The following is a 24,378-nucleotide window of genomic DNA, read 5'->3' as shown; positions in this document are numbered from 1 at the left end:
GAGATGAGGTCTTGCTGCCCAAGCGGGTCTTGAACCCGCGGGCTCAGGCAATCCACTCACGGCCTCCCAAAGGCGCGGGATTACAGGTTGAGCCACTGAGCCCGGCTTAGACAAAGATTTTAAAACAGCTGTCTTAAACATACTCAAAGGACTAAAGGCATTTGTGGAGAAAGTCAAGAAAACAATGTATGAATAAAGCAACTATTAGTAAAGATATACAGAAACTTAAACTAGACCAGACTTGGTGACTCAGCCTGTAATCCCAGCACTTTGGGAGGCTGAGATGAATGGATTGCCTGAGCCCGTGGGTTCAAGACCCACCCAGGCAACTTGGCGAGACCTTGTCTCTACAATAATTAAAAAATTAGCCGGGTGTGGGTAGTGCACACCTGTAGTTCCAGCTACTTGGAAGGCTGAGGCGGAAGGATTGCTGGAACCTAGCAGGTAGAGGCCGCAGTGACTGGGAGCGTCCACTGCACTCCAGTCTGGGCAACAGAGTTGAGATTTCAACTCAAAAGAAAAAAAAACTTAAACCAGAGAAAAATTCTGGAGCTGAGATGTACAATAAGTTATTGTAATGAAAAATTCACCAGAAGAATTCAAAAGCAGATTTGAAGAAGGAAAAGAAAGAATCAGTGAACTTGAAGCTAGGACAGTGGAAATTATTATTATTGTTGTTGTTATTGTTATTGAATAGAAGTCTCACTCTGTTGCCCAGGCTTGAGTGCAGTGGCACATTTATGGCTGCTGCACCCTCAACCTGCTGAACTCAGGCAATCTTTCTGCCTCATCCTTCCAAGTAGCTGGAACTACAGGTGCTCACCATCACACCTGACTAATTTTTTTGATATATTGTAGAGACGAGGTCTCACCAAATTGCCCAGGCTGGTCTTGAACCTCTGGGCTCAGGCAGTCTTCTCGGCTCTGCCTCCCAAAGTGCTGAGATTACAGGCGTGAGCCACTGTGCCCTGCAAGGATAGTGGAAATGATTGAGTCTGAGGAACAGAGTGACAATATTGAAGAAAAGTTAACAGAGCCTACTATAGTTTGAATGTTATCCCCTCCAAAGCCCATGTTGAAAATTAATTACTATTGTAACAGTATTAAGAGGTGGGGCCTTTGTGTGGTGATTAGTCCACAAGGACTCCATCCTCGTGTGGGATTGGTGCTGTTATGAAAGGGCAAGTTTTGCCCCCCTTTTGGTTTCTCTCACCCTCTTGCTTTTTCACATCTGCTTGCCTTCCACCATGTAATGATGTAGCAGAAAGGTCCCTGCCAGATGCTGACACCTTGATATTGGCCTTGCCTCCAGAACTGTGAACCAGTCAGTGTCTGGTCATTATAAATGAACCTACTCAGGTACTCTGTTGCAACAACACAATGTAGACTAAGATAGAGCCTGATGGGACATGTTGGACACTATTAAGCAGACCAGCATACATATTATCAATTACCAGAAGAAAAATAGAGAAAAGGACAGAGAGGATTTATGTTTGATCAGATAATGGTTGAAAATTGCCCAAATTTAATGAAAGAACAATAAATATAAACATCCAGATAGCTCAGTGAACTCTTAGTAAGATGAGCTCAAAGAGACCCTCACTGAGATACATAAAAATCAAACTTTTGAAAGACAATGACAAACTTTTGAAAGTCTCAGGAGAGAAGTGACGCATCACATAAAGTGGTACTCAGTAAGACGATGAACAAATTTCACATCAGAAACTTTAGAGGCCAGGAGGTGGTGGGCCAGTATATTCAGAGTGCTACAAGAAAACAAACAAACAACAACAAAAGACTATCAACCAGGAATCCTGTACCTGACAAAAGTGTCCTTAACATTTTTGCAAAGGAAGGAGAAATTAAGACATTTTCAGATACACTGAAGCTATGGGAGTTTGTTACCACTAGACCTGCCCTGCAAGAAATGCTCAAGGGAGTCCTACAAGGTGAAATGAAAGATAGTAACTTGAAGCCATGTGAAGAAATAATCTCAATAAAGCTAAATATATGGATCATTTTGAAAGCTGGTGTTACTGTAACACTAGCTTATAGTTTCTTTTTGTTTTTTTACCTGATTGCTGTGATTTCTACGTGATTTAAGAGACTAATGCTTTTTTTTAACAGACAGTTATTAGTCTAAAAGCTAGTATTATTGAAACTTTGGTTGTAACTTCACATTTTCTCCATGGTTAAAGAGACGAATGCATTTAAAAGAATCATCAGAGCCGATACTGTGGCACATGCCTATAATCCCAGCTTCTTGGGAAACTGAGGTGGGAGGGTTGCTTGAATATGACCAGCCTGGGCAACATAGCAGAGATGCCATTTCTATAAAGACTTATAAATAAAAGAATAATTAGTTTGTTGGGGCATACAGCATATAAGGATGTGATTTTGTGACAACAACCAATAGGAATAGAAACAGAGCTATAAAGAAACATATTTTTGGTTTGTTGTTGAAGTCAAGCTGATATTAATTCAGAATAGAGTGTTTAGGATGTTAGATGTAATCCCCATGACAACCAAAAATAAAATAGCTATAGAATATATACAGGAGGAAATGAGATAGGAATTTATATGTTTTACTACAAAAAGATTAAACACAAAAGAAGACAGTAATTTAGGAACTGAGAGACAAAAACTGTAAGGCTTTAGAAATAAAATAGCAATTATGACAAGTATGTTGCTTTTTACTAGTAATTACTTTAATTGTTAATGGATTAGACTCTAATCAAAATACCAGATATTGGCATAATGGGTAAAAATAGTAAAAATAGCATGATCCAACTATATGCTTTCTTTTTTTTTGAGTTGGAGTCTCACTCTGTCGCCCAGACTAGAGTGCAGTGGCCGCTCCCGGCCACTGCAACCTCAACCTGCTGGGCTCCGGCGATCCTTCCACCTCAGCCTTCCAAGAAGCCGGAACTACAGGCACGTGCTACCACTCCCGGCTAATTTTTTTATTTTTTTATTTCAGAGATGAGGTCTCACCAAGTTGCCCGGGCAGGTCTCAAACCCACGGGCTCAGGCAATCCACTCACCTCAGCCTCCCAAGGCGCGGGTTACAGTCTGAGCCACCGAACCCAGCTAACTATATGCTTTCTAAAGGAGATTCACTAAAATTCTAAAGACATAAATAAATTGAAACTGAAATGATAGAAAAATATATTCCATGCAAATAGTAGCCAAAAGACCAGGGGTGGCTATATTAGTATCTGATAAAACAGACTAAAAAAAAATGGTTACAAGAGACAAAGACATAGATAAGAGACATATGTAAAGGTTTCAATATAGAAAGAAGACATAGCAATTATAAATATTTATGTACCTAACAGACTATCAAAATATATGAAGCAAAAATTGACAGACTGAAGGAGTAATAGATATTTCTGTACAATAATAGTTGAAGACTTCAGTACCCCCTCATTATCGGATAGAACAACCAGACAGAATACAAGTGAAGAGATAAAGGACTTGATACAATAAACCAACTAGATCTCACAGACATTCAGAATACCCAACAGCAGCAGCATTCACATTCTGTTCAAATATACAGAATAGACCATATGTTAGGCTACAAATTCTCAATAGATTTTTTTTAAATGGACATCAAAGTATTTTCTCCAACCACAATGGGATGAAGTTAGAAATTAGTACTGAACTAAAATGGGAAAGTTCACAAAATTGTGAAATTAAACAACACACTCTTAACCAGTGAACCAAAGATGAAATCACATGGCAAATTAGGAAATACTTACAGCATATCAATAGTTATGGGAATCCGAAAGCAGTGCTAAGGAGGAAATTTATGCTGTAAATGCTTACATTATGAAATAAGAAGTCAGGCCAGGCTTGGTGGCTCACTCTGTAATCCTAGCACTTTTGGAAGCCGAGGCGAGTGGATTGCTTGAGCCTGTGGGTTTGAAAACAGCTCGGGCAACTTGGCAAGACCTCATCTCTACAGTAAATCAAAAATTAGCCAGGCTTGGTAGCACACGCCAGTATTTCCAGCTACTTGGAAGGCTGAGGCTGAAGGATCGCTGGAACCCAGCAGGTTGACACTGGAGTGTCTGTGAGTGTGCCACCGTACTCCAGCCTGGGCAACAGAGTGAGACTCCAACTCAACAAAAAACAAAAAAATCTAAGAAATTGCTGGGCATTCCTGTAGTCCCAGCTATGCAGGAGGCAGAGGCAGGAAGATTGCTTGAGGTCAGCTTGGGCAACATGGCAAGATCCCCCCCCACTTTTTTTTTAAAGTTTCAAATCAACAACTTAACTTTACAACTTATAGAATTAGAAAACAGAGGAAATAATAAAGATTAGCACAGAGACAAATGAAAATGGAAAAACAACTGAAAATCAAAGACACAAAAACCAGAAGTTGGTTCTTTGAAAATATCAACAAAAATTGGCAAACCTTTAGTTAAATAGGCTAAGGAAAAATCAAATTACTAAAATAAAAAATGAAAGTGAGGATTTTACTGCCAATTCTACAGAAATAGGCTTATAAGAGAATACTATGAGCAGTTGTTTGCCAAATTGGATTACCTTGATGAAATGAACAGATTCCTAAAAACACAAAACTTATCAAGGCGAAGTCACTAAATAATAGAAAATTTCCTTAGAGCTATATTATAACCAGTAAGTAACTTGAATCACTATTCAAAAATCTCCCAACAAAGAAGAGCTTCATTGGTGAATTCTACCAAGCATTTGGAAGAATTAATACCAGCCCTCCTCAAACTTTTTCAAATAATTGAAGAGGGAACACTTCTTATCTGTGAAGCTGGCTTTACCTTGGTACCAAAGCCAGACAAAGTACAAGTAAAGAAAACTTTAGACTAATTATAATAACCCTTGTGAACATCAATGCAGAAATCCTAAACAAAATACTAGCAAACTAAATCCAGCAGCATATTAAAAGGATTATACATTGTAACCAAGTAGGATTTATTCCTGAGATGTAAAGGTGATTCAACATATTAAAATCAATCACATTAACAGAATGAAGGGGATAAATCACGTGATAGTCTCAATTGATGCAGAAAAAGCATTTGATAAAAATTCAGCACCTTTTCATGATTATAAAGAAAAAAGCACTCCACAAACTAGAAATAGAAAGAAACTACCTTAACATCATAAAAGCTATAGGCCGAGTGCAGTGGTTCACGCCTGTACTCCTAGCACTTTGAGAGGCTGAGGCAAGAGGATTGATTGAGCCCAGGAGCTCAAGACCAGCTTAGGCAACATAGTGAGACCTTGTCTCTACAAAAAATTTTAAAATTAGCCGGGCTAGGTCACGTATTCCTGTAGTCCCAGCTATTCAAGAGGATCACCTAAGCACAGGCGGTCAAAGGCTGTGGTGAGCTGTGATTGTGCCTCTGCACTCCAGCATGGGCCAAAGAGTGAAACTCCAAATCAAAAGATAAAAGTTAAAGAAAAGAAAAGAAAAAGCTGTGCTAAAATTCTTATGAAATCTTAAGGGACCCTGAAAAAAACAAAACATTCTTGGAAAAGAACTAAGATGGAGGACTCAGACTTCCTAAGTTTAAAACTTACCACAAAGTTACAGTTATCAAAATAGTATGGTACTGGCTTAAAGTTAGACATACAGACAAATGAAATAAGACTAGAGAGCCCAGAAGTGAACCCTTACATAAATGTTTAAAATGATTTTGGACAGTAGTGCCAAGACCATTCAATAGGGACAGAACAGTCTTTTCATCAAATGATGCTGGGAAAACTGGACATCCACACACAGAAGAATGAAGTTGAATGCTTACCTAACATTATATACAAAAACTAGCTCAAAGTGGATCCAAGACCTAAAATCGTAAAATTTTTTAAAAGAAAACACAGAGCAAAGGCTTAATGGCATTGAATTTTGCAGTGGTTTATTTCTTTTTTGTTTGTTTTTTGAGTCAGGGTCTTACTTTGTCATCCAGTCTGGAGTGCAGTGGCACGATCAAGGTTTATTGTAACCTTGAGCTCCTGGGCTCAAGTGAGCCTCCCACCTCAACCTACTGAGTACCTGGGAATACAGGCGTGCATTACCATGCGCAGCTGATTTTTTTTATGCTTTTGTAGAGATGAAGTCTTGCTATATTGCCCAGGTTGGTCTGAACTCCCGGACTCAAGCAATCCTCTCACCTTGACCTCCCAAAGTGTTGGGATTATCGCGTGAAACACTGCTCCTGGCCTGCAGTGATTTCTTGAATATATACAGGCAAAAGCAAAGTAGATAAATTAGGCTTCTTGAAAACTAAAGAAAAGTGTGCAGTAAAAGACATCAACAAAATAAAAAGGCATTCCATACCATAAACAAGCAACCTGGTTCAAAACTGGGAAAGTCGTGGGGACCAAAGCGAGGCCTAACTTTACCTGTACAATGACCATTTGTAGTCCTAACCCTGAATTGTACCCCACATCTTTAAGATAGAACATTTTTTAAAATGGGCTAAGGGCTGGGGTGCAGTGACTTGCACCTATGATCCCAGCTACTTGGAAGGCAGAGGCAGGAGGGTTGCTTGAACCCAGGAGTTTGAGACCAACCTGGGCAACATAGTGAGACCCTATGTCAAAAAAAGGTTGGGGAGGAATAAAGGACTTCAGTTGACATTTCTCCAAATAAAGCCAACAGACTAATACAAATGCCCAAAAAGCACATAAAAAGATGCTCAATATCATTGATCATTAGGGAGATTCTAATCAAAACTACAATGAGACATCACCTTACACCCATTAGGATGGCTACCATTGAAAAAACAGAAAATTAACAAACGTTGGTGAAGATCTGGAGAAATTGGAACCCTTGTGCACTATTAGTGGGAATGTAAAACAGTACAGCTACTACAGGAAAGAGTGTGACAGTTCTTCAAAAAATTAGAAATAGAACTGCCATATGATCCAGCAGTTTTTCTTTTGGGTTTGTATCCAAAAGAATTGAAACCAGGGTTTTGAGAGAGGTATTTATATACCATGTTTATAGTAGCATTATTCACAATGGCTAAAATGTGGAGTCAACCTGTGTTCGTCAACAATGAATGAATAAGCAACATGTAGTATGTCCATACTATGCAGTGTTTTTTAGCCTTAAAAAGGAAGGAAATTCTCACATATGCTACAACTTGCATGAATCTGGAGAACTTATGCTAAGTGAAATAAGCCAGCCACAAAGACACATATTGTGTGGTTTCACGCATATGAGTTAAGTAGAGAAGTCAGAATCATAGAGTCTAAGAATTGTGGTTGTTGGAAGGAGGGGGAAATGAGGAGTTAAAACAGGCATAGAGTTTTGGTTTTACAAGATCAACGTGTTATGGACACAGATGATTGTGAAGATTGCACCACATTGTAAATGTATTTGACAACTAAACTATACACCTAAAAATGGTTAAGATAGTGTATTTTGACTGGGCACAGTAGCTCACGCTTATTATCCCGGCACTTTGGAAGGCAGAACTGAGAGAATTTCCTGAGCCCAGGGGTTTGAGACCAGCCTGGGCAACTTGGTGAGACCTCATCTTCACAATAAATCAAAAAATAAGCTGGGTGTGGTAGTGTACGCCTGTAGTTCCAGCTACTTGGAAAGGCAGAGGTGGAAGGGTTGCCTGAGTCCAGCTGGTCAAGGCTGTGGTGGCTGTGAGTATGCAACTGAACTCCAGTCTGGATGACAGAGTGAAACTCCGACTCAAATAATAATAATAATAATTAGCCAAGTGTGGTAGTATGCACCTAAAGTCCCAGCTGCTTGGAAGAATGAGGTGGAAGGGTCTCCAGAGCCCAGAAGGTTGAGGCTGCGGTAGCCATGATTGTGCAACTGCACTCCAGCCTGGACAACAGAGTGAGATTCCGACTCAAAAAAAAGATAGTAGCCGGGCTTGGTTGCTCAGCCTATAATCCTGTGCCTCTGGGAGGCTGAGGTGAGTGGATTGCCTGAGCCCGCAGGTTTGAGACCTGCCTGGGCAACTTGGTGAGACCTCATCTCTACAATAAATAAAAAAAAAATTAGCCGGGCATGGCAGCGCGCGCTTGTAGTTTCAGCTACTTGGAAGGCTGAGGCAGAAGGATTGCTGGAGCCCAGCAGACTGAGGCTTCGGTGGCCGCAAGCGGCCACTGCACTCCAGTCTGGGCGACAGAGTGAGACTCCAACTCAAACAAAAACATAAACAAAAAAAGACAGTAAATTTTATTTTGTGTATTTTGGAAATAAAGCAAAGTATGCTTCTGAATATAATATTCAAATTTCTGAGCTATACAAATATATAAGAACTTAATCACCAGTCTTTGAATTTCTTCCCACTTCCTTACCACTTTCCATTTTCCCAGTAATCTATTTTCTGCTAATAGTGATCTTTGGAAGCCCTTTGTAACCTTATATTTTCTAAATAGGCCCTTAGATGATCCTGTATATCTTTGCTGTTTTTAAAATAAAGCAGTGGGCCAGGCAGGGTGGCTCGTACCTGTAATCCCAGCACTCTGGTAGGCCAAGGTGGGAGGATTGCTTGATCCCAGAGTTTTGGGACCAGTCTAGGCAACATAGCAAAACCTCATCGCTACAAAAAAATCCAAAAGTTAGTCAGATGTGGTGGTGCGGGCCTATAGTCCCAGCTATTTGGGAGGCCGAGGCGGAAGAATTGCCTGAGCTCAGGAAATCAGGGCTGCAGTGAACCGTGAGTGTGCCACTGCATTCCAACCAGGGCAACAGAGTGAAACCCAGACTCAAAAATGAAGCCGTGATTATGTCTAACCATAACAGACTTATCAGAAATTTCAACTGGTGACTCCTTTTGTCTAGGGTTTTTTTTTGTTTATTATATAGCTAATGATTGTCAAAATGTAGTGAACAAAATATTGATTACAATAATTCTTTATCAGTACATACACTTTTGCTAATCCAGTTCTTCTTTTCAACCCAAGGTAGACTGTTCTTTCTTCAGTATCAGTTTATGTCCCAGAAAGAAGAAAATCATTCTTTGATGTTGACTTTATATGATAGGCTATATTGGTTGAGAGTATGGACTCTGCAACAAAACTGAGTTCAAATCCCAGCTCCACTAATTATTATCTGTGTAACCTTGGACGAGCTACTTAAACGTGAAGTGCATAGAACAGTGTCTAGCATCTATAGTTGACCCTTGAACAAAATGTGGGTGTAGGGCACAGACCTTCTACACAGTGAAATCCACATATAACTTTGGACTCTTCAAAAACTTAACTGACTGGGTGCGGAGGCTCATGCCTATAATCCTAACACTTGGGGAGGCCAGGGTGAGAGGATTGCCTGAGCTCATGGGTGCGAGACCAGCCCGGGCAACTTGGTGAGACCTCATCTCTACAAGAAATCAAAAATTAGCTGGGTGTGGTGATACATGCCTGTAGTTCCAGCTACTTGGAAGACGGAGGCAGAAGGATCACCTGAACTCAGTAGGTCGAGACTGCCGTGGCTATGAGTGTGCCACTGCACTCCAACCTGGGCAACAGAGTGAGACTCCAACTCAAAAAACAAACAAACAAAAAACTTAATTACTGGCCATGCGCAGTGGCTCATGCCTGTAATCTCAGCACTTTTGGGAAGCAGAAGGGAGAGGATTACCTGAGCCCAAGAGTTCAATACCAGCCTGAGCAACATGGCAAGACCTCGTCTCCACAATAAATCAAAAAATTAGCTGGATAAGGTGGTACATCCCTGTAGTTCCTGTTACTTGGAATGCTGAGGTGAAGGGATCACCTGAGCCCAGCAGGTTGAGGCCGCAGTAGCCATGAGCGTGCCACTGCACTGCAGCCTGGGCAATAATGTGAGACTCAGACTCAAAAGCAAAAACTTTACTAATGACCTACTAGAAGCTTTATTAGTAGCATAAACAGTCGATTAACACATATTTTGTATGTTATACATAATGTATACTATATTCTTGCAATAAAATAAGCTAGAGGAAAGAAAATGTTACTAGGAAACTCATAAGGAAAACATATTTACTATTAAGTGGAATTGGATGATCATAAAAGTCTCCATCTTTGTCGTCTTCACATTGAGTAGGCTGGGGAAGAAGGGGTGGGATTGGTCTTGCTCTTTTGGGGTGGCAGAGGTAGAAAAAAATTCTTGTATACATCAGTCCATGTAGTTCAAGCCTGCATTGTTTAAGGGTCCTTTGTACTCAATTCTCAGAAGATGTTAGGTATTACTGTGACCACTGTCATCATCATTATTTTATTCAAGTGTTCTGGTGCATACACATAGTGCTTGCTTATTTTATTTTATTCTGCTTTGTAGGTAACAAATTGAAGGTGTGTGGCAACACTGAGTCAGAGAAGTTCATCAGTGGCATTTTTTTTTAACAGTGTGTGCTCACTTGATGTCTCTGTCACATTTTGGTGATTCTTGCATATTTCAAACTTTTCTACTGTTATTATATCTGTTATGGTGCTCAGTGATCCTTGATGTCACTGTGGTAATTGTTTTGGGACGCCACAAACCACAGCCATTTAAGAGGGCAGTCTTTATTTTTTAATTAATTAATTTATTTATTATAAAGATGTGGGGTACAATTCAGGGCTAGGTATACAAACATTGATCATGCAGGTACTGTTCTGAAAAAAAGATTCCTGTCAAATATTACTGCTCATTGCTCTGATGGGATGTACAACTCAAAAAAACACGGAACCAACTATGCTACGCGTCAAAACTGGACTGGATTTTAAAAAGATGGCACATATACACAATGAAATATTAGGCAGCCATGAAGAAGGACAAGTATATGGACTTACAGCAACTTGGATGGATTTAGAGTCTATCATACTCAGTGATCTATCACAGAAACAAAGAACAGAGTACCACATGTTCTCACTCATAAGTGGAGCTGGAACTTTACCATAATACTATATGAAAGGGATTGGCAGTAGCAGGATACTGCCGGGGGTGCGGGGGGTGGGACGGGACAACGACACAACATCAATAAGGATACCTGATCTCAAACCAGGCAAAGTGGGAACCATAGGGATGCCCAAACTTTACCTATACGATGACTATTTGCATACCTAATCCTGAATTGTATCCCGCATCTTTAAAATAAAAAAATTTAAAAATCACGTTAAAAAAGGTTCCTAATTCATGGAAGGAGATCAAAATATCAGCATTAATAGGAATTTGGAAGAAGTTGATTTTAACCCACATGGATGACTGAGAGATTCAAGACTTCAGTAGAGGAAGTAATTTTAAATGTGGGGGAACTAACAAGAGCAGTGGAATTCGAAATGAGATCTGAAAATGTGACTGAATTGCTTCAATCTCATGATGAAACTTGAACAGACGAGTTGCTTCTCATGGATGAGCAAAGAAAGGAGTTTGCTGAGATAGAATCTACTGATGAAGATGCTGTGAATATTGTTGATAACGGTACTGTTTGCAGAATGACAACAAAGGATTTATTGTATAAACTGAATTGATAAAGCAGTGACCGAGTTGAAGAGGATTGATTGCAATTTTGAAAGAAGTTCTGTGTGTAAAATACTGTCAGATAGCATCACATGCTGCAGAGAACTCTTGTGAAAGGAAGAACCTACTGATACCACAGACTTCATTGTTGTCTGTTTTAAGCATTTGTGTCTGGGCATGGTGGCTCATGCCTGTAATTCCAGAGCTTTGGGAGGTTGGGGCTGGAGAATCGCTTGAGGCCAGGAGTTCAAGACCAGTCTGGGCAATTATAATGAGACTGTTTCTACAAAAAATTTAAAAACTCACCAGGCATGGTGGTGTATCCCTGTAGTCCTAGCAGTTCAAGAGGCTAAGGTGGGAGGATCACTTGAGCCCAGGAGGTTTAGGCTGCAGTGAGCCTTGGTTTTGCTATTGCATTTCTGCCTGGGTGACAGAGCAAGACCCTGTTTTGTTTTGTTTTTGAGTCAGAGTCTCACTCTGTCGCCCAGGCTGGAGTGCAGTAGCACACTCAGCCACCACAGCCTCGACCTGCTGGGCTCATGCGATCCTTCCACCTCAGCCTTCCAAACAGCTGGAACTATAGGCATGCATCACCACACCCGGCTAATTTTTTAATTTATTGTAGAGAAGAAGTCTTGCTGAGTTGCCCAGGCTGGTCTCGAACTTCTGGGCTTACAGGCATGAGCCACTGTGCCTGGCAAGACTCTGTCTTAAAAAAAGAAAATACAAGAAATTGCCACAGCTTCCCCAACTTTCACCAACTACCACACTGATCAGTCAGCAGCCCTCACCATGGAGGCAGACACCTCCACCTGCCTATGTTCACAGAAGGCTCAGATGATGATTAGCATTTTTTAGCAATAAAGTAGTTTTAAATTAAGGTATGTACGTTGTTTTTATAGACATAATGCAATTACACACTTAGTAGACTACGGTATAGCATAAGCATAACTTTGATATGCACTGGGAAACCAAACAATTCATGTAACATTGTGATATTTAACTTTATTGCAATGGTCTGAAACCGAACCCACAATATCTCCAAAGTATGCCCGTACTAAGAGTTCTGGAAGTGTTAGTAGAATGGATCTTTGCTTTTTCTCTACACTCTTGAAGAAAAGCACTTTAATTTTTAATTTTTTAAATTGTGATTTACCGTTGTAACCATCAAAAAATTTTGCTTTCTTTTTGCAGTGAAACATCATTGTCATGTAACCATTTTAAAGTATACAGTTCATTAATTTTATTCACAATCTGCACCATCTCTGCTATTTAATTCTAGAATTTTTTTGTTATCCCAAACAGCAACTCCATACACATTAAGCAGTTATTCTCCATTCTCACCTCCCCTTAGCTCTTAGCAAAAACTAGTCTTTGTGGATTTGTCTAATTTGTGTATTTTATATAAGTGAAACAGCTATACAATATGTAACCTTTTGTGTATGGTTTTTTTCGTGTAGCATGTTTTCAGTGGTTATTTGTCTAATACTCCTTTTTCTGGCTGACTAATGTTATATGAATAGACGATGTTTTATTTATCCATTAATTTAATGATAAACACGAGTTATTTCTACCTTTTGGCTACTGTGAATAGTGCTGCTGTGAATATTCATGTTGTAGCTTTTATTTGAATACCTTGTTTGGTTCTTTCAGATGCATGCCTAGGAATGGGATTGCTGATTTCTCTGGTTGTCCTGTGTTGAGTTAGTGAGGCACTGCCAACCCAATTTTCTTAGTGCCTACACCATTTTACATTCCCACCAATAATAATAACCAGAGTTCCAATTTCTCTTCATTTTTGCCAGTAATTGGTATTTTCTGTTTTTGAAATTACGGCCATCCTAATGGTTATGAAGTGGTCTCTTGGCTGTTTTGATTTGGTGTTCAGTTTTTTTTCTAAAATATGAAGGATAGTTTCAGTCTATTGCCTTTCATTGCTGGTTATATTGTAATATATATTTTCCCTGTCTACTTCACTGTGGCCATATCCTCTTCTTGGTTGTTATCTGTTATTGCTAACTAGACTGTAAACTTCTTAAAGTCAAGGGATCAGGTCCGAATACTATCTGTTATACCAACAAGGCCAGGTACATAGTAGGTGTTGATTTGTCTTATAAGGCGGACAGTAGTGGTAGTTTTTTATTTTCTCTCTCCCTTCCCTTACTACCATTTTCTGAATCTTTTGGCTTATGCTGTTGCCTCTGCTTGGAATTGTCTTGTAAGAATCATTTCTTGTTAGAATTCTATTTATTCTTCCCTCTCTTTTTCTGATTGGTCAAATAAAAATATGATGGTTTTCTTTTGTTTATTACTACTGCTTAATTGAGCACACACTTTGTGTTAAACATTTTACTTAATTGGTTTTAAATTTTCACAGTAGCCCACGAAGTGGTATTAACTATCTAGAAGATAATAAGGTTCAGAGAAGTTATATAACCTGCCCAAGCAATATTGGAGCTGAGATTTAAACTTAGGTCTCACTGAGATTTAAACTTAAGTCTCTTTGACTCCAAAGCTGTTGGTTTCTCCTCCTGCTGTTTTATGCTAACTCTCGTGGCATTTTGTATTTTGTTGTAGTTATTATAGGTGATTGAGAATCTGATACAGATTTTTGTATCTACCATGATGTCTTATCATTCCATAAATTATTTGTGGAAGGCATGAAAAGGGGTCTTTATTCTTCATAGGGTAGTATGTAGGAAAGAAAAAAGGAGACTTTATGTCAGAAATAATTATTGACAGTTTCGGGAAATAAACCAGTTAAACAGAAGAATAGATAAAATTCACTAAAAAGTGCATTCTTTATTCAAGCTGTGGGATAGATTAGATTAATCTTCAAACCTGCATCAAAACAGCCTGAGTAAAGTTGACTTGCTTTGTTCTGCAAGTTACCTAACACCTGTTTTCTTATGTAGGAAATGGAGATTAGTGCTTATTAACATTTAGAATTGTTAGAATTAAGTGATATATTGTAGGAAAAATTCAACAATTGATAGTAAACATTCCTTGGGGGGTGATTATTATTGTTAACATTACCTATCACCTTTCCAGTTCTCTGTGATTGGATTTTGATTATCCCTGTTAGGTGAGAACTTTCCTTGCCTGTTACTGAAAAGAAGAAAGGATAGTTTGTTTCCTTGCGCTTTTGTTTCATGTTATTACTACATTTAAGGATACCAGTTGCTTGGTAGAGATGGTTAACGTCTGCATCTTTTGTGGCAGGGAGTCGTCGCATGGTGGATGTCATGGATGTGAACACACAGAAAGGCATCGAAATGACCATGGCTCAGTGGACACGCTACTATGAGACCCCAGAGGAGGAGCGAGAGAAACTCTATAATGTCATCAGCCTAGAGTTTAGCCACACTAGGCTGGAGAACATGGTGCAGAGGCCCTCCACGGTTAGTCTGATCATTTTCTCCATATCGTCATTGTCACCCAAAGGGTTGTCTTTCTGCTGCGAGAATTTATAACTTTATGCACATACCAAGATTAAACTGGAGGCAGAAAAGGCTATTGATAAGAATAACTTATGTTTTTTAGAAGACTTCATATTCCAAAATCACTCAGTTTTATATAGCGCAGGGTCATTTTGATTTGCATCACCAACCACTTGATTTAGAAACATTGACCTTTGCATGTAACAGAGAGGAGTATTAAAATTCTCTCTTATCAGATAAGTATTGCCGGGAAGTTTGCTTAAGACGTTTCTATCCTGTAGGTTTACACTTACTGAGCAGCAGCTTAAGAGAAAACTAGTTTAGAGCCAGGCGAGTGTTTTATGAGATGGTTGCTTGAGTAGGATCGGTGGGTGACTAGTACTAACAGGCTAGCAACCCAGCTTAAGGGAAAGTTAGTTTGTTTTGATCCTTCGCTCTCATGAAGGCAGATTTTTATTTAACTCATCTCTTTGCAAAGTAGTGGCTGTCTACAGGATGTTGGGAACACTGTTACCTTGAGGGAGCTTGGTTTCATTTTTGGAATATACCTAGTCATGTTTGGGCCTCACCCCCACCCCGCAATTTTATTCCTGACCCAGAACTTGCCTGAGTAAAGTATTCCACCTAGTATGGCAGAACTTGGAATGTTTTAGTCTTTTTTTTTTTTTTTTTTTTGAGTTGGAGTCTCACTCTGTCGCCCAGACTGGAGTGCAGTGGCCGCTCCCGGCCACCACAACCTCGACCTGCTGGGCTCCGGCGATCCTTCCACCTCAGCCTTCCGAGTAGCCGAAATTACAGGCATGCGCTACCACGCCCGGCTGATTTTTTTTGATTTATTGTAGAGATGAGGTCTCGCTGCCCAGGCGGGTCTCGAACCCACGGGCTCAGGCAATCCACTCACCTCAGCCTCCCAAAGGCGTGGGATTACAGGCTGAGCCACCGAGCCCGGCGTCTTTTTTTTTTTTAATGTTTGTTCATTGCTTTAATTCGAGCTCTGACATTCTTACGATGGCACACAAGTTTTAGTTATTTTTTGAAGTCAAGTTCTCAGTGTTTTAACCTGTCTTCATTGAAATTATCCTTATACTTTTTGACTTTCAAAGTTGAAATGTGGTGATTGCGTGTAGCATCTTAGTATATGTACAGCTTCCACCTACTACTAAGTTATATCATTATTATCACTAATACATTGATATGTGTAGACAATGTGGGGAAATGCTTAGAGTATTTTCTGAAGAGACGGTGTAATTTTGTATTATTGCTTCCTGTTACTGGAGATGCTACAACTAAAAACAGCATTTCTAATTAAGAAAGACTTTTCCCCACAGAAGAAAATAATTATTTTTATATTAGTTATCATTGTTTATTTGGTCATGTGGAAGTACAGGAAGACAGTTGGCTAGATTTTAGCCTTTTTATTAGTCAAACATGATTCACTTAATAAATAAAGAGTTGCATAAAAGTGGGATGTAAGAATTACAGTAACATTGTTTATAATTGCATTTCCTTAATGTCCCTAGAATTTTAATTTAAAAATAATATGATTGCAACTATAAATATAAACTTGACCTGTATCATACTTTTCCATTATTAAGATTTAGAAATGTGTGATTATTCCACATGAAGACTTCTGTGTAGCATCTTGAATTTATTCATTTTGACCCTAGTTTGTTCGTTTGTTGAGTTGGAATTCTCACCCTGTTGCCCAGACTAGAGTGCAGTGGCAACGCTCACGACCACTGCAGCCTTGACCTGCTGGGCTCAGGTGATCCTTCAGCCTCAGTCTTCCAAGTAGCTGGAACTACAGGCATGCGCCACCATGCCTGGCTAATTTTATGATTTGTTGTAGAGATGAGATCTCGCCAAGTTGCCCAGGCTGTTCTCAAACCCATGGGGTCAGGCAGTCCTCTCACCTCAGCCTCCCAAAGTGCTGGGATTGTAGACGTGAGCCACTGCACCTGGCCTATTGTCCCTAGTTTTAATGATTAAAATGCTGCATCATTTTATAAAAATTAGAAAAATGCTGTACAATCACGGAGGAGTGGAACCTATGGGAACATTCAGAAGTAAAAAATTATTAAGAGGGCTGAGGCCACAATGTACTAGTATCTTTCAGAAAGATTGAAAACTTGGCTGGTAAGATTGAGTGAGCAATTGCCAAGATCACGTCCTAAAAGCAAGCAAGCTTTCTGTGACCTTCCTATGTAAACAACAACATGCTTATTCTACTGGTATTTTCTTCATAGCATAACTCTTCATTTATATAGATCTTTTTCAGTATATCTCAGTAGTGATCAAAATTGACATGCAATAAAGTGCACACCCATTTTAAGTGTACATTTCAGTGAGTTTTGACAAACACTTATTCACGTAAGTACCATCACAATCAAAATATAGAACATAAACTATTGGTATTTTTTAAACCTAAAGCTACATAATCTCTTGTTTTCTACGATCTTCACTGCCTTTAGAGTTTGCCTGTTCGTTTATCAAGTGCCTACTGAGTGCTGAGCACTGTGCTAAGTGCTGGTGATAGAGTGGAAAATAAGATCATTGTCGTCAAAACACTTAAGAGACTCAGGAAACAAAGACAAGAAAATAGACATTTATGAGCCCAGGAGTTCAAGGCTGTAGAGTGAGACCCCCAACTCAAAATAAATTTTAAAAAATAGCAAGGGTCTTTTCACAAAGGAAAAATAAAGAAGATAGGCATTTATGAAAAGTACAATATAAGTGCTTCAAAATTGAATAAATAGCCAGGCTGGTGGCATGCACTATTGTCCCAGCAGCTCAGGAGGCTGAGGTGGAAGGATCACTTGAGCCCAGGAGTTTGAGACCAACCTGGACAATGTAGGCATGCCCTCTCTCTCCCTCTCTCTCTTTTTTAATTAAGGTGAATAAATACTGAATATTGTGTGAGCATATAGGAAGGACCACCTAATCTACGATGAAGGAGAATTAGGACCAGTTCTTTGAAAGACGTGGTACCTAAACTTGGCACAAAGGAAATAATGCGGCAAAGGGGACGGATGAGAATTGCAGGCAGCAGGAATAGCATACATAAAAGTAGGCTCGGGGAGGTAAGGTGGGCAACTTTTGTGTGTCCATTTTGGGAGCTAGCATAAAGTGGAATTCTGTGGTGAAAAGAGATCACATAATGCTGTCATTTCAGCAGTGACTGGAGGTACACAAAAACTGGCATTGTGGACATTTGTTTGGAAATGGAGAAATTAGTTCATGGAAGACCATGAGTTGATTTTCATAGTGTATGGGTAGATTAGGTTCATGATGTTGGACTCCTTGGCAACTTGGTCTTTGTTTTGGTACAGAACAGGCTGTAACTGGTGATTATTCTTACTGGAGACTTGCTCTTCTATGCAGCAGGGTATTTAACAAAGGGCCTCTCTGGAGGCTAAAGATTAACCTAAGAAGAAAAGTATGAACATGTTACCACAAATTTTCTCTGTAGTCAGAAGATACCTAATAATTCTAGAGAAAGGGAGGCAGGAATGACTGACATTGTTGCTGCAGGTGACTTATTCTAGCCAGAGTTATTCTGCTTTCTGTGGATGAACACTTGGTAAAAAATACTCATGTGTTCTCAAATCTTTTCCTCCCCATTCAGACGTGAGAGCTTATAGTATATTGATCAAGTACATCATTCCATTAAGGGCATTCCAAAGGACAACACAAGGAGAGGGAAAATCTAGCTATAGGTTAAGAAACAGAAAGTAGACTTTGAAGGAAAGAAAGGCAGCTGGGGCTCATTCGGTGTTCTAGGCCTGATAATTACTTGACTCGAATGGTTGACTCTCTGAGCAGAAATTCATTGAAATGGAGCAGCAAGTTAACCTTAGCGGTTGTTCCTCATCCTGCTTGTTTTCTTCCATGTCAGCAGTGATCTTTTCCAGACACTCTCCTGCAGTTAACATCTGGATGCCCACTAGACAACTGCCTCATATGATGCACAGGTTGTGTGCATTTGTCTAGGTACACATTGTAAGAGAAATAATCAAATATATAGATGTTCTTATAAAATTTACCAGATACATGGTTTTTACAGCCTAAGCTTTATTTCCTTTATGCCATTATTTCCTTTATGCCAAGCTTAGGTACCACGTCTTTCAAAGAACTTGTCCTAATTCTCCTTCACGTTAGATATTGACATTAGCACTGTGCTGAATTCATGGTTGTCTGGCTGTCACATGTTATCTCCCTAGGGATGTTTTTTGGAGTTCAATGGTTGGACATTTGAAGAAGGTATAGGACATGATATGATTTAGTGTAAAATGTTGAAATAATTTCATTCTGCTTTCACTTCTCAATTTTTTCAGCAAATATTTAAAACAGATTCCTAAGCGCTGATAACATTGTTTCAAACATTTTATCACATATTTTCAGTTAATCCTACAACATATCTTTGAGGCAGTTATCGTAGTTTTCTTTATAGATGATTTCCAGGGTCTCACATGATCTTGAGAAAACATGACAGACCTGGAGATTCTGATTCCTAACCTAGCAGCTTTTCTTTTTCTTTTCTTTTCTTTCTTTTTTTATTGAGTTGGAGCCTCACTCTGTCGCCCAGACTGGAGTGCAGTGGCCGCTCCCGGCCACCGCAGCCTTGCCTGCTGGGCTCCGGCGATCCTTCCGCCTCAGCCTTCCAAGTAGCCGGAACTACAAGCACGCGCTACCACGCCCGACTAATTTTTGATTTATTATAGAGATGAGGTCTTGCCAAGTTGCCCAGTCGGGTCTTGAACCCACAGGCTCAGGCAATCCACTCACCTTAGCCTCCCAAAGGCGCGGGATTACAGGTTGAGCCACCGAGCCCGGCTTAACCTAGCAGTTTCTATAGCACATTGTCCATGCAAGGCTACACATCCATATTGGATATCTTTTCTTTCTTTTTTGTTTTTTGTTTCTTTAACTTTTGACATCTAAGCTACTCTAACAACTGTGTATCTTTTGGCGAATTTATAGGTACCTTCCAGACAACACCTTTTATTGGATTAAAAAAAAATACAGCAAGTTATATGAGTATACTGACATATAATTTCGGACCCTAAGATTCTCCAATAGATTATTTTAATTTGCTTTTAATTAAATTGTAGTCTTTTGGTATACATTTTAAGAAATTACATATTTTTAAACATTTTTTTTCCTTTTGGGGGTCTTCCTCATCCTTTTCTGGTCCCACCCTTTTTTTTTTTTAAACTTTAAAATTCTTTTTAACCCTAACTCTTCCCTTGGAGCCTAAATGCTTCCTTCTCCTTTTTAAAGGTGGACTTCATTGACTGGGTAGACAACATGTGGCCAAGGCACTTGAAGGAAAGCCAGACTGAATCAACAAATGCCATCTTGGAGATGCAGTACCCTAAAGTGCAGAAGTAAGCGACACACCTTCTGTTTTCCTCAGTGTGCTATGGGAGACCAAAGTGAGAGCTAGGAAGGGTTACTCCCTTACAAGCTTTACTCTGTGTCCTAAATGATCAAAAGGGTGAATTATTTAAAGAGTAGACTTTACAGTTCCAAAAGGAAGAGCGTGTATGAGCATATCATAGTATGTGATCACTTGATTAATGGGGAGAATGCCGAGTTTTTCTGATAGTGTGATGACTTGAAATTGTACTTTTTTCACCTGGGATTTGATTGTGTGAAAGGCAGAGTAGAGGGAGTCTGCATAGGAAGAGTGTGGCATTTTGGTGGGGCGGGTCCTCTTTATTTGTCAGTACACTAATGCTGCTGCTTGTTTTGGGTCAGGTACTGTCTGATGAGTGTTCGAGGCTGCTATACTGACTTCCATGTGGACTTTGGTGGTACCTCTGTTTGGTATCATATCCATCAAGGGGGAAAGGTACGGTCATAGTTGTAACAGGGGTTGGAATTTGAAGCTGGTTATATGACTTGCTTCAGTATATATATGTTTAATATATCCTAGGAATGAATCTGTCAGAAAATTGTCTTCAGTCATCTCGGGAAAGAATTGTAGGTTAAGTTGACCTTCTTGGCTAGTGTTCAGTAGGAGTTAGTATTCATCTAGTCTACTCATTACACCAGTATCGGCACAGAACTTAGTAAGTCTCAACAGTCCTGTTTCTAGACTCCCAAAGCAGAGTTCTCCAAATGAAGCCAAGGAAGTAATTTCAAGAAGACCAGATAATGTCTGTACTTGGAAGTATAATAATATAGTGGAAGGGCACACAAATTTTGGATACAGTCACAATGAAATTAGCAAATTAAGATCCAAATCAGCTTTCCTTGTATGGAGACATTGGTCTGAAATGTGAACAAAAAAGGAAGACTTTAAGTCATTTTTGAGGATATAAATAAGTTTTGAAGGATTATTCTTATTCATAAAGAGTTATATTCCAGTTTGTTGGAATGTTTCTGAATGCTATTTGAGAATGGAAATCTAGAGTTAGTATCAGAGGTTCATAGAATTTTTTTTTTTTTTTTTGAGTTGGAGTCTTACTCTGTCACCCAGACTGGAGTGCAACAACACACTCACAGCCACTGCAACCTTGACCTGCTGGGCTCAGGTGATCCTTCTGCCTCAGCCTTCCAAGTAGCTGGAAGTACAGGCATGCATCGACTAATTTTTTGATTGACTGTAGAGATGAGGTCTTGCCACGTTGCCCAGGCTGGTCTCAAACCTGTGGGCTCAGACATTCCTCTTGCCTCGGCCTCCCAAAGTGCTGGCATTACAGGTGTAAGCCACCACGTGTGACCAGTTTATAGTGTTATACTCTACTGTTACCCCTTTTTCCCTTACCAGAATGCATGTGTGAGAGAAGAGTAGAACTAGAATGAAAGCAGGTAATACCTTTTAAAATATGAGATCTTACTCTAGAACAACCATACTTCCAAATCCAAAAGTCGTTTTGTTTACATTAGATCCCTTTAAGTCCTATTTGTCTTAGTTATTACTTTGGAACAAAGTAACCTGGCCAATCTCTTGAAGATATTGTACTCACTGTGCTCCTTAGGACTCTAGAGGCCAGATATCCAAAGGTGTATAAGGGACTCCTTAGGTAATGAGCTGAATGCTCCTCTTCTCTCTCAGTCCTCGGTGGGTTCTTGGTTTTATAGTCAAACCCCAGGAAAGCCCTAATGCTGTTTGAGCAAGTGGAGGCTAAGAATGATTTGCTTCCTTGGGCCTTCTAGAATTTCCTAAATAGTCAAATTCTATAGCTAGGGGAATTGCTTGCCTGTCTTCTACCTGGTAGTCTTAACTTTGTACCTTTTTATCAGTTGAGGGAGACGACTGGGTCATGTCAATGGCTGTTAACAGACTGAAGTTTTTTAACTCACAGGTCTTCTGGCTCATCCCCCCTACAGCCCACAACCTGGAGCTGTACGAGAATTGGCTGCTGTCAGGGAAACAGGGAGACATCTTTCTGGGTGACCGGGTGTCAGATTGCCAGCGCATTGAGCTCAAGCAGGGCTATACCTTCGTCATTCCCTCAGGTAAGGAGAATGTGGAAAAGTGGGTAGTTTATTACTCTAGCCACTTCTTCTTTTCTTAAAGAAAAATTGATGGATAACTACCAGTAATGGTTTTGATGCGGGGTGGACAGAAGACAATGGTGTCTTTTCCTGCCATTGTGGAATAGATGCTCAGCTTTTAGGGGGTTTTTTTGTTTTGTTTTGTTTTTGGTTTGGGTTTTGGTTTTTGTTTTATTTTAAAGGGCAGCGATTTTGCACTAAAAGTATATCAGAATTGCCAGCAGAGGCTTTTCAGATCTGCATGTTTGGGCCTCACGTTAGCCCTAGTAATTGAGAATCTCTATAAGTAGGACCTGTTCTATAGATGATACACAACTCGTGGTGAAGAGCTGCCTTCTCTTCTAGGGAATGGCTAAGAGGGCTAGAGTGCTGAACCAAGAGTATTTTTATCAAGTCACTAGTTCCAAATAAGTGGTTATTTATAAAGAGCACAGATTTTTATAGTTGCAGACCTCTATTAGAATTGTGATTATGCATTTCCCTGCTAGATATCACTTTGGTCAAATAGTTAATTCTGTATCTCATTTTGTTGTAAGATACATGTAAACTATCTTGTACAGAGCTTGGTTCACAGTTGGTGCTTTAATAGATAGTAGCCACATTTATTAAAACTCTGATAGCCAAGCTCAGTGGCTCAGCCTGTAATCCCGCACTTTGGGAGGCTGAGGTGAGTGGATTGCTTGAGCCCACGGGTTCGAGACCCGCCTGGGCAACTTGGCGAGACCTCATCTCTACAGTAAATCAAAACATTAGCTGGGCGTGGTAGCGCGCACCTGTAGTTCCAGCTACTTGGAAGGCTTGAGTGGAAGGATTGCTGGAGCCCAGCAGGTTGAGGCTGCAGTGGCTGGAGCATGTGACTGCACTCCAGTCTGGGCGACAGAGTGAGACTCCAACTCAAAAAATAAATAAATAAAATAAAACTCTGTTATGTGCTAAATACAACATGCATTTTCTCATTTAGTGGTTACCTGCTGCCATATGAAATATAATTTATTCTGGTTTTATAGAGGAAATTGAGACTCTGAGAGATTACATAACTTCAGCAACCACTAAGAAGCAGAACCAGAGTGAAGGGTGTGATCTGGGAGTCTTGTACTAGTTCTCTGAGTGACCATCCTTGTAATGCATGCTTTCAGCCACTGCCCCCCATTCCCTTTCTTCTAGGCTGGATTCATGCTGTGTATACTCCTACAGACACATTAGTATTTGGAGGCAATTTTTTGCATAGCTTCAACATCCCCATGCAATTAAAAATATACAACATTGAAGATCGGACACGGGTAAGTAATTTTAAGTAACAATTGGATGTGATGAGGTGTTCTCCAGTTAAGACAGATGTGCCAGGTGCAGTGGCTCATGCCTAGAATGCTAGCACTTTTGGGAGGCAGAGGCAAGAGGATTGTCTGAGCTCAGGGGTTCGAGACTGGCCTGAGCAACATGGCGAGACCTCGTCTCCCTAATAAATCAAAAAAGTAACCAGGCATGGTGGTGCATGCCTGTGGTTTCAGCTACTTGGAAGGCTAAGGCGGAAGTATCACCTGAGCCCAGCAGATCGAGGCTTCGGTGGCTGTGGTTATGACACTGTACTCCAGTCTGGGCGATAGAGGGAGATTCCAACTCTTAAAAAAAAAAAAACATGTTATGAGAGATTCATTGATAGTTTGTCAAAACTTAAGTTTTCCTGTGAGTTAAAATGTGGTGTCAACATTTTGGGAACACAGAGAAAAAGAAAAATCTGCTGGGCTCGGTGGCTCAGCCTATAATCCCATGCCTTTGGGAGGCTGAGGTGAGTGGATTGCCTGAGCCCGCGAGTTCGAGACCCGCCTGGGCAACTTGGCGAGACCTCATCTCTACAATAAATCAAAATCAGCCGGGCGTGGTAGCGTGCACCTGTAGTTCCAGCTACTTGGAAGGCTGAGGTGGAAGGATTGCCGGAGCCCAGCAGGTCGAGGCTGCGGTGGCTGGGAGCGGCCACTGCACTCCAGTCTGGGTTGA

The 24,378-nt window shown here is 40.1% G+C and overlaps 1 protein-coding gene across 2 annotated transcripts in view; it reads left to right on the top strand.

The window, feature by feature from the left end:
• The window catches only part of KDM2A (lysine demethylase 2A), a 136,630-nt gene that overhangs the window by 75,892 nt on the left and 36,360 nt on the right, over positions 1–24,378 (top strand). For both annotated transcript variants that reach the window (XM_008056397.1, XM_008056398.1), the window contains 5 exons: positions 14,660–14,838; positions 20,158–20,264; positions 20,638–20,731; positions 22,191–22,344; positions 23,548–23,663. In XM_008056397.1, the coding sequence (XP_008054588.1) occupies positions 14,660–14,838; positions 20,158–20,264; positions 20,638–20,731; positions 22,191–22,344; positions 23,548–23,663 (650 nt within the window). The remainder of the gene's footprint in view (positions 1–14,659; positions 14,839–20,157; positions 20,265–20,637; positions 20,732–22,190; positions 22,345–23,547; positions 23,664–24,378) is intronic.

This window comes from Carlito syrichta, unplaced genomic scaffold, assembly GCF_000164805.1.
Source record: "Carlito syrichta isolate Samal-C Ts95f unplaced genomic scaffold, Tarsius_syrichta-2.0.1 Scaffold302340, whole genome shotgun sequence".
In the NCBI taxonomy this organism is placed as follows: domain Eukaryota; kingdom Metazoa; phylum Chordata; class Mammalia; order Primates; family Tarsiidae; genus Carlito; species Carlito syrichta.
The sequence above is the reverse complement of the archived record's forward strand: the minus strand, read 5'-3'. Positions and strand labels throughout refer to the sequence as shown.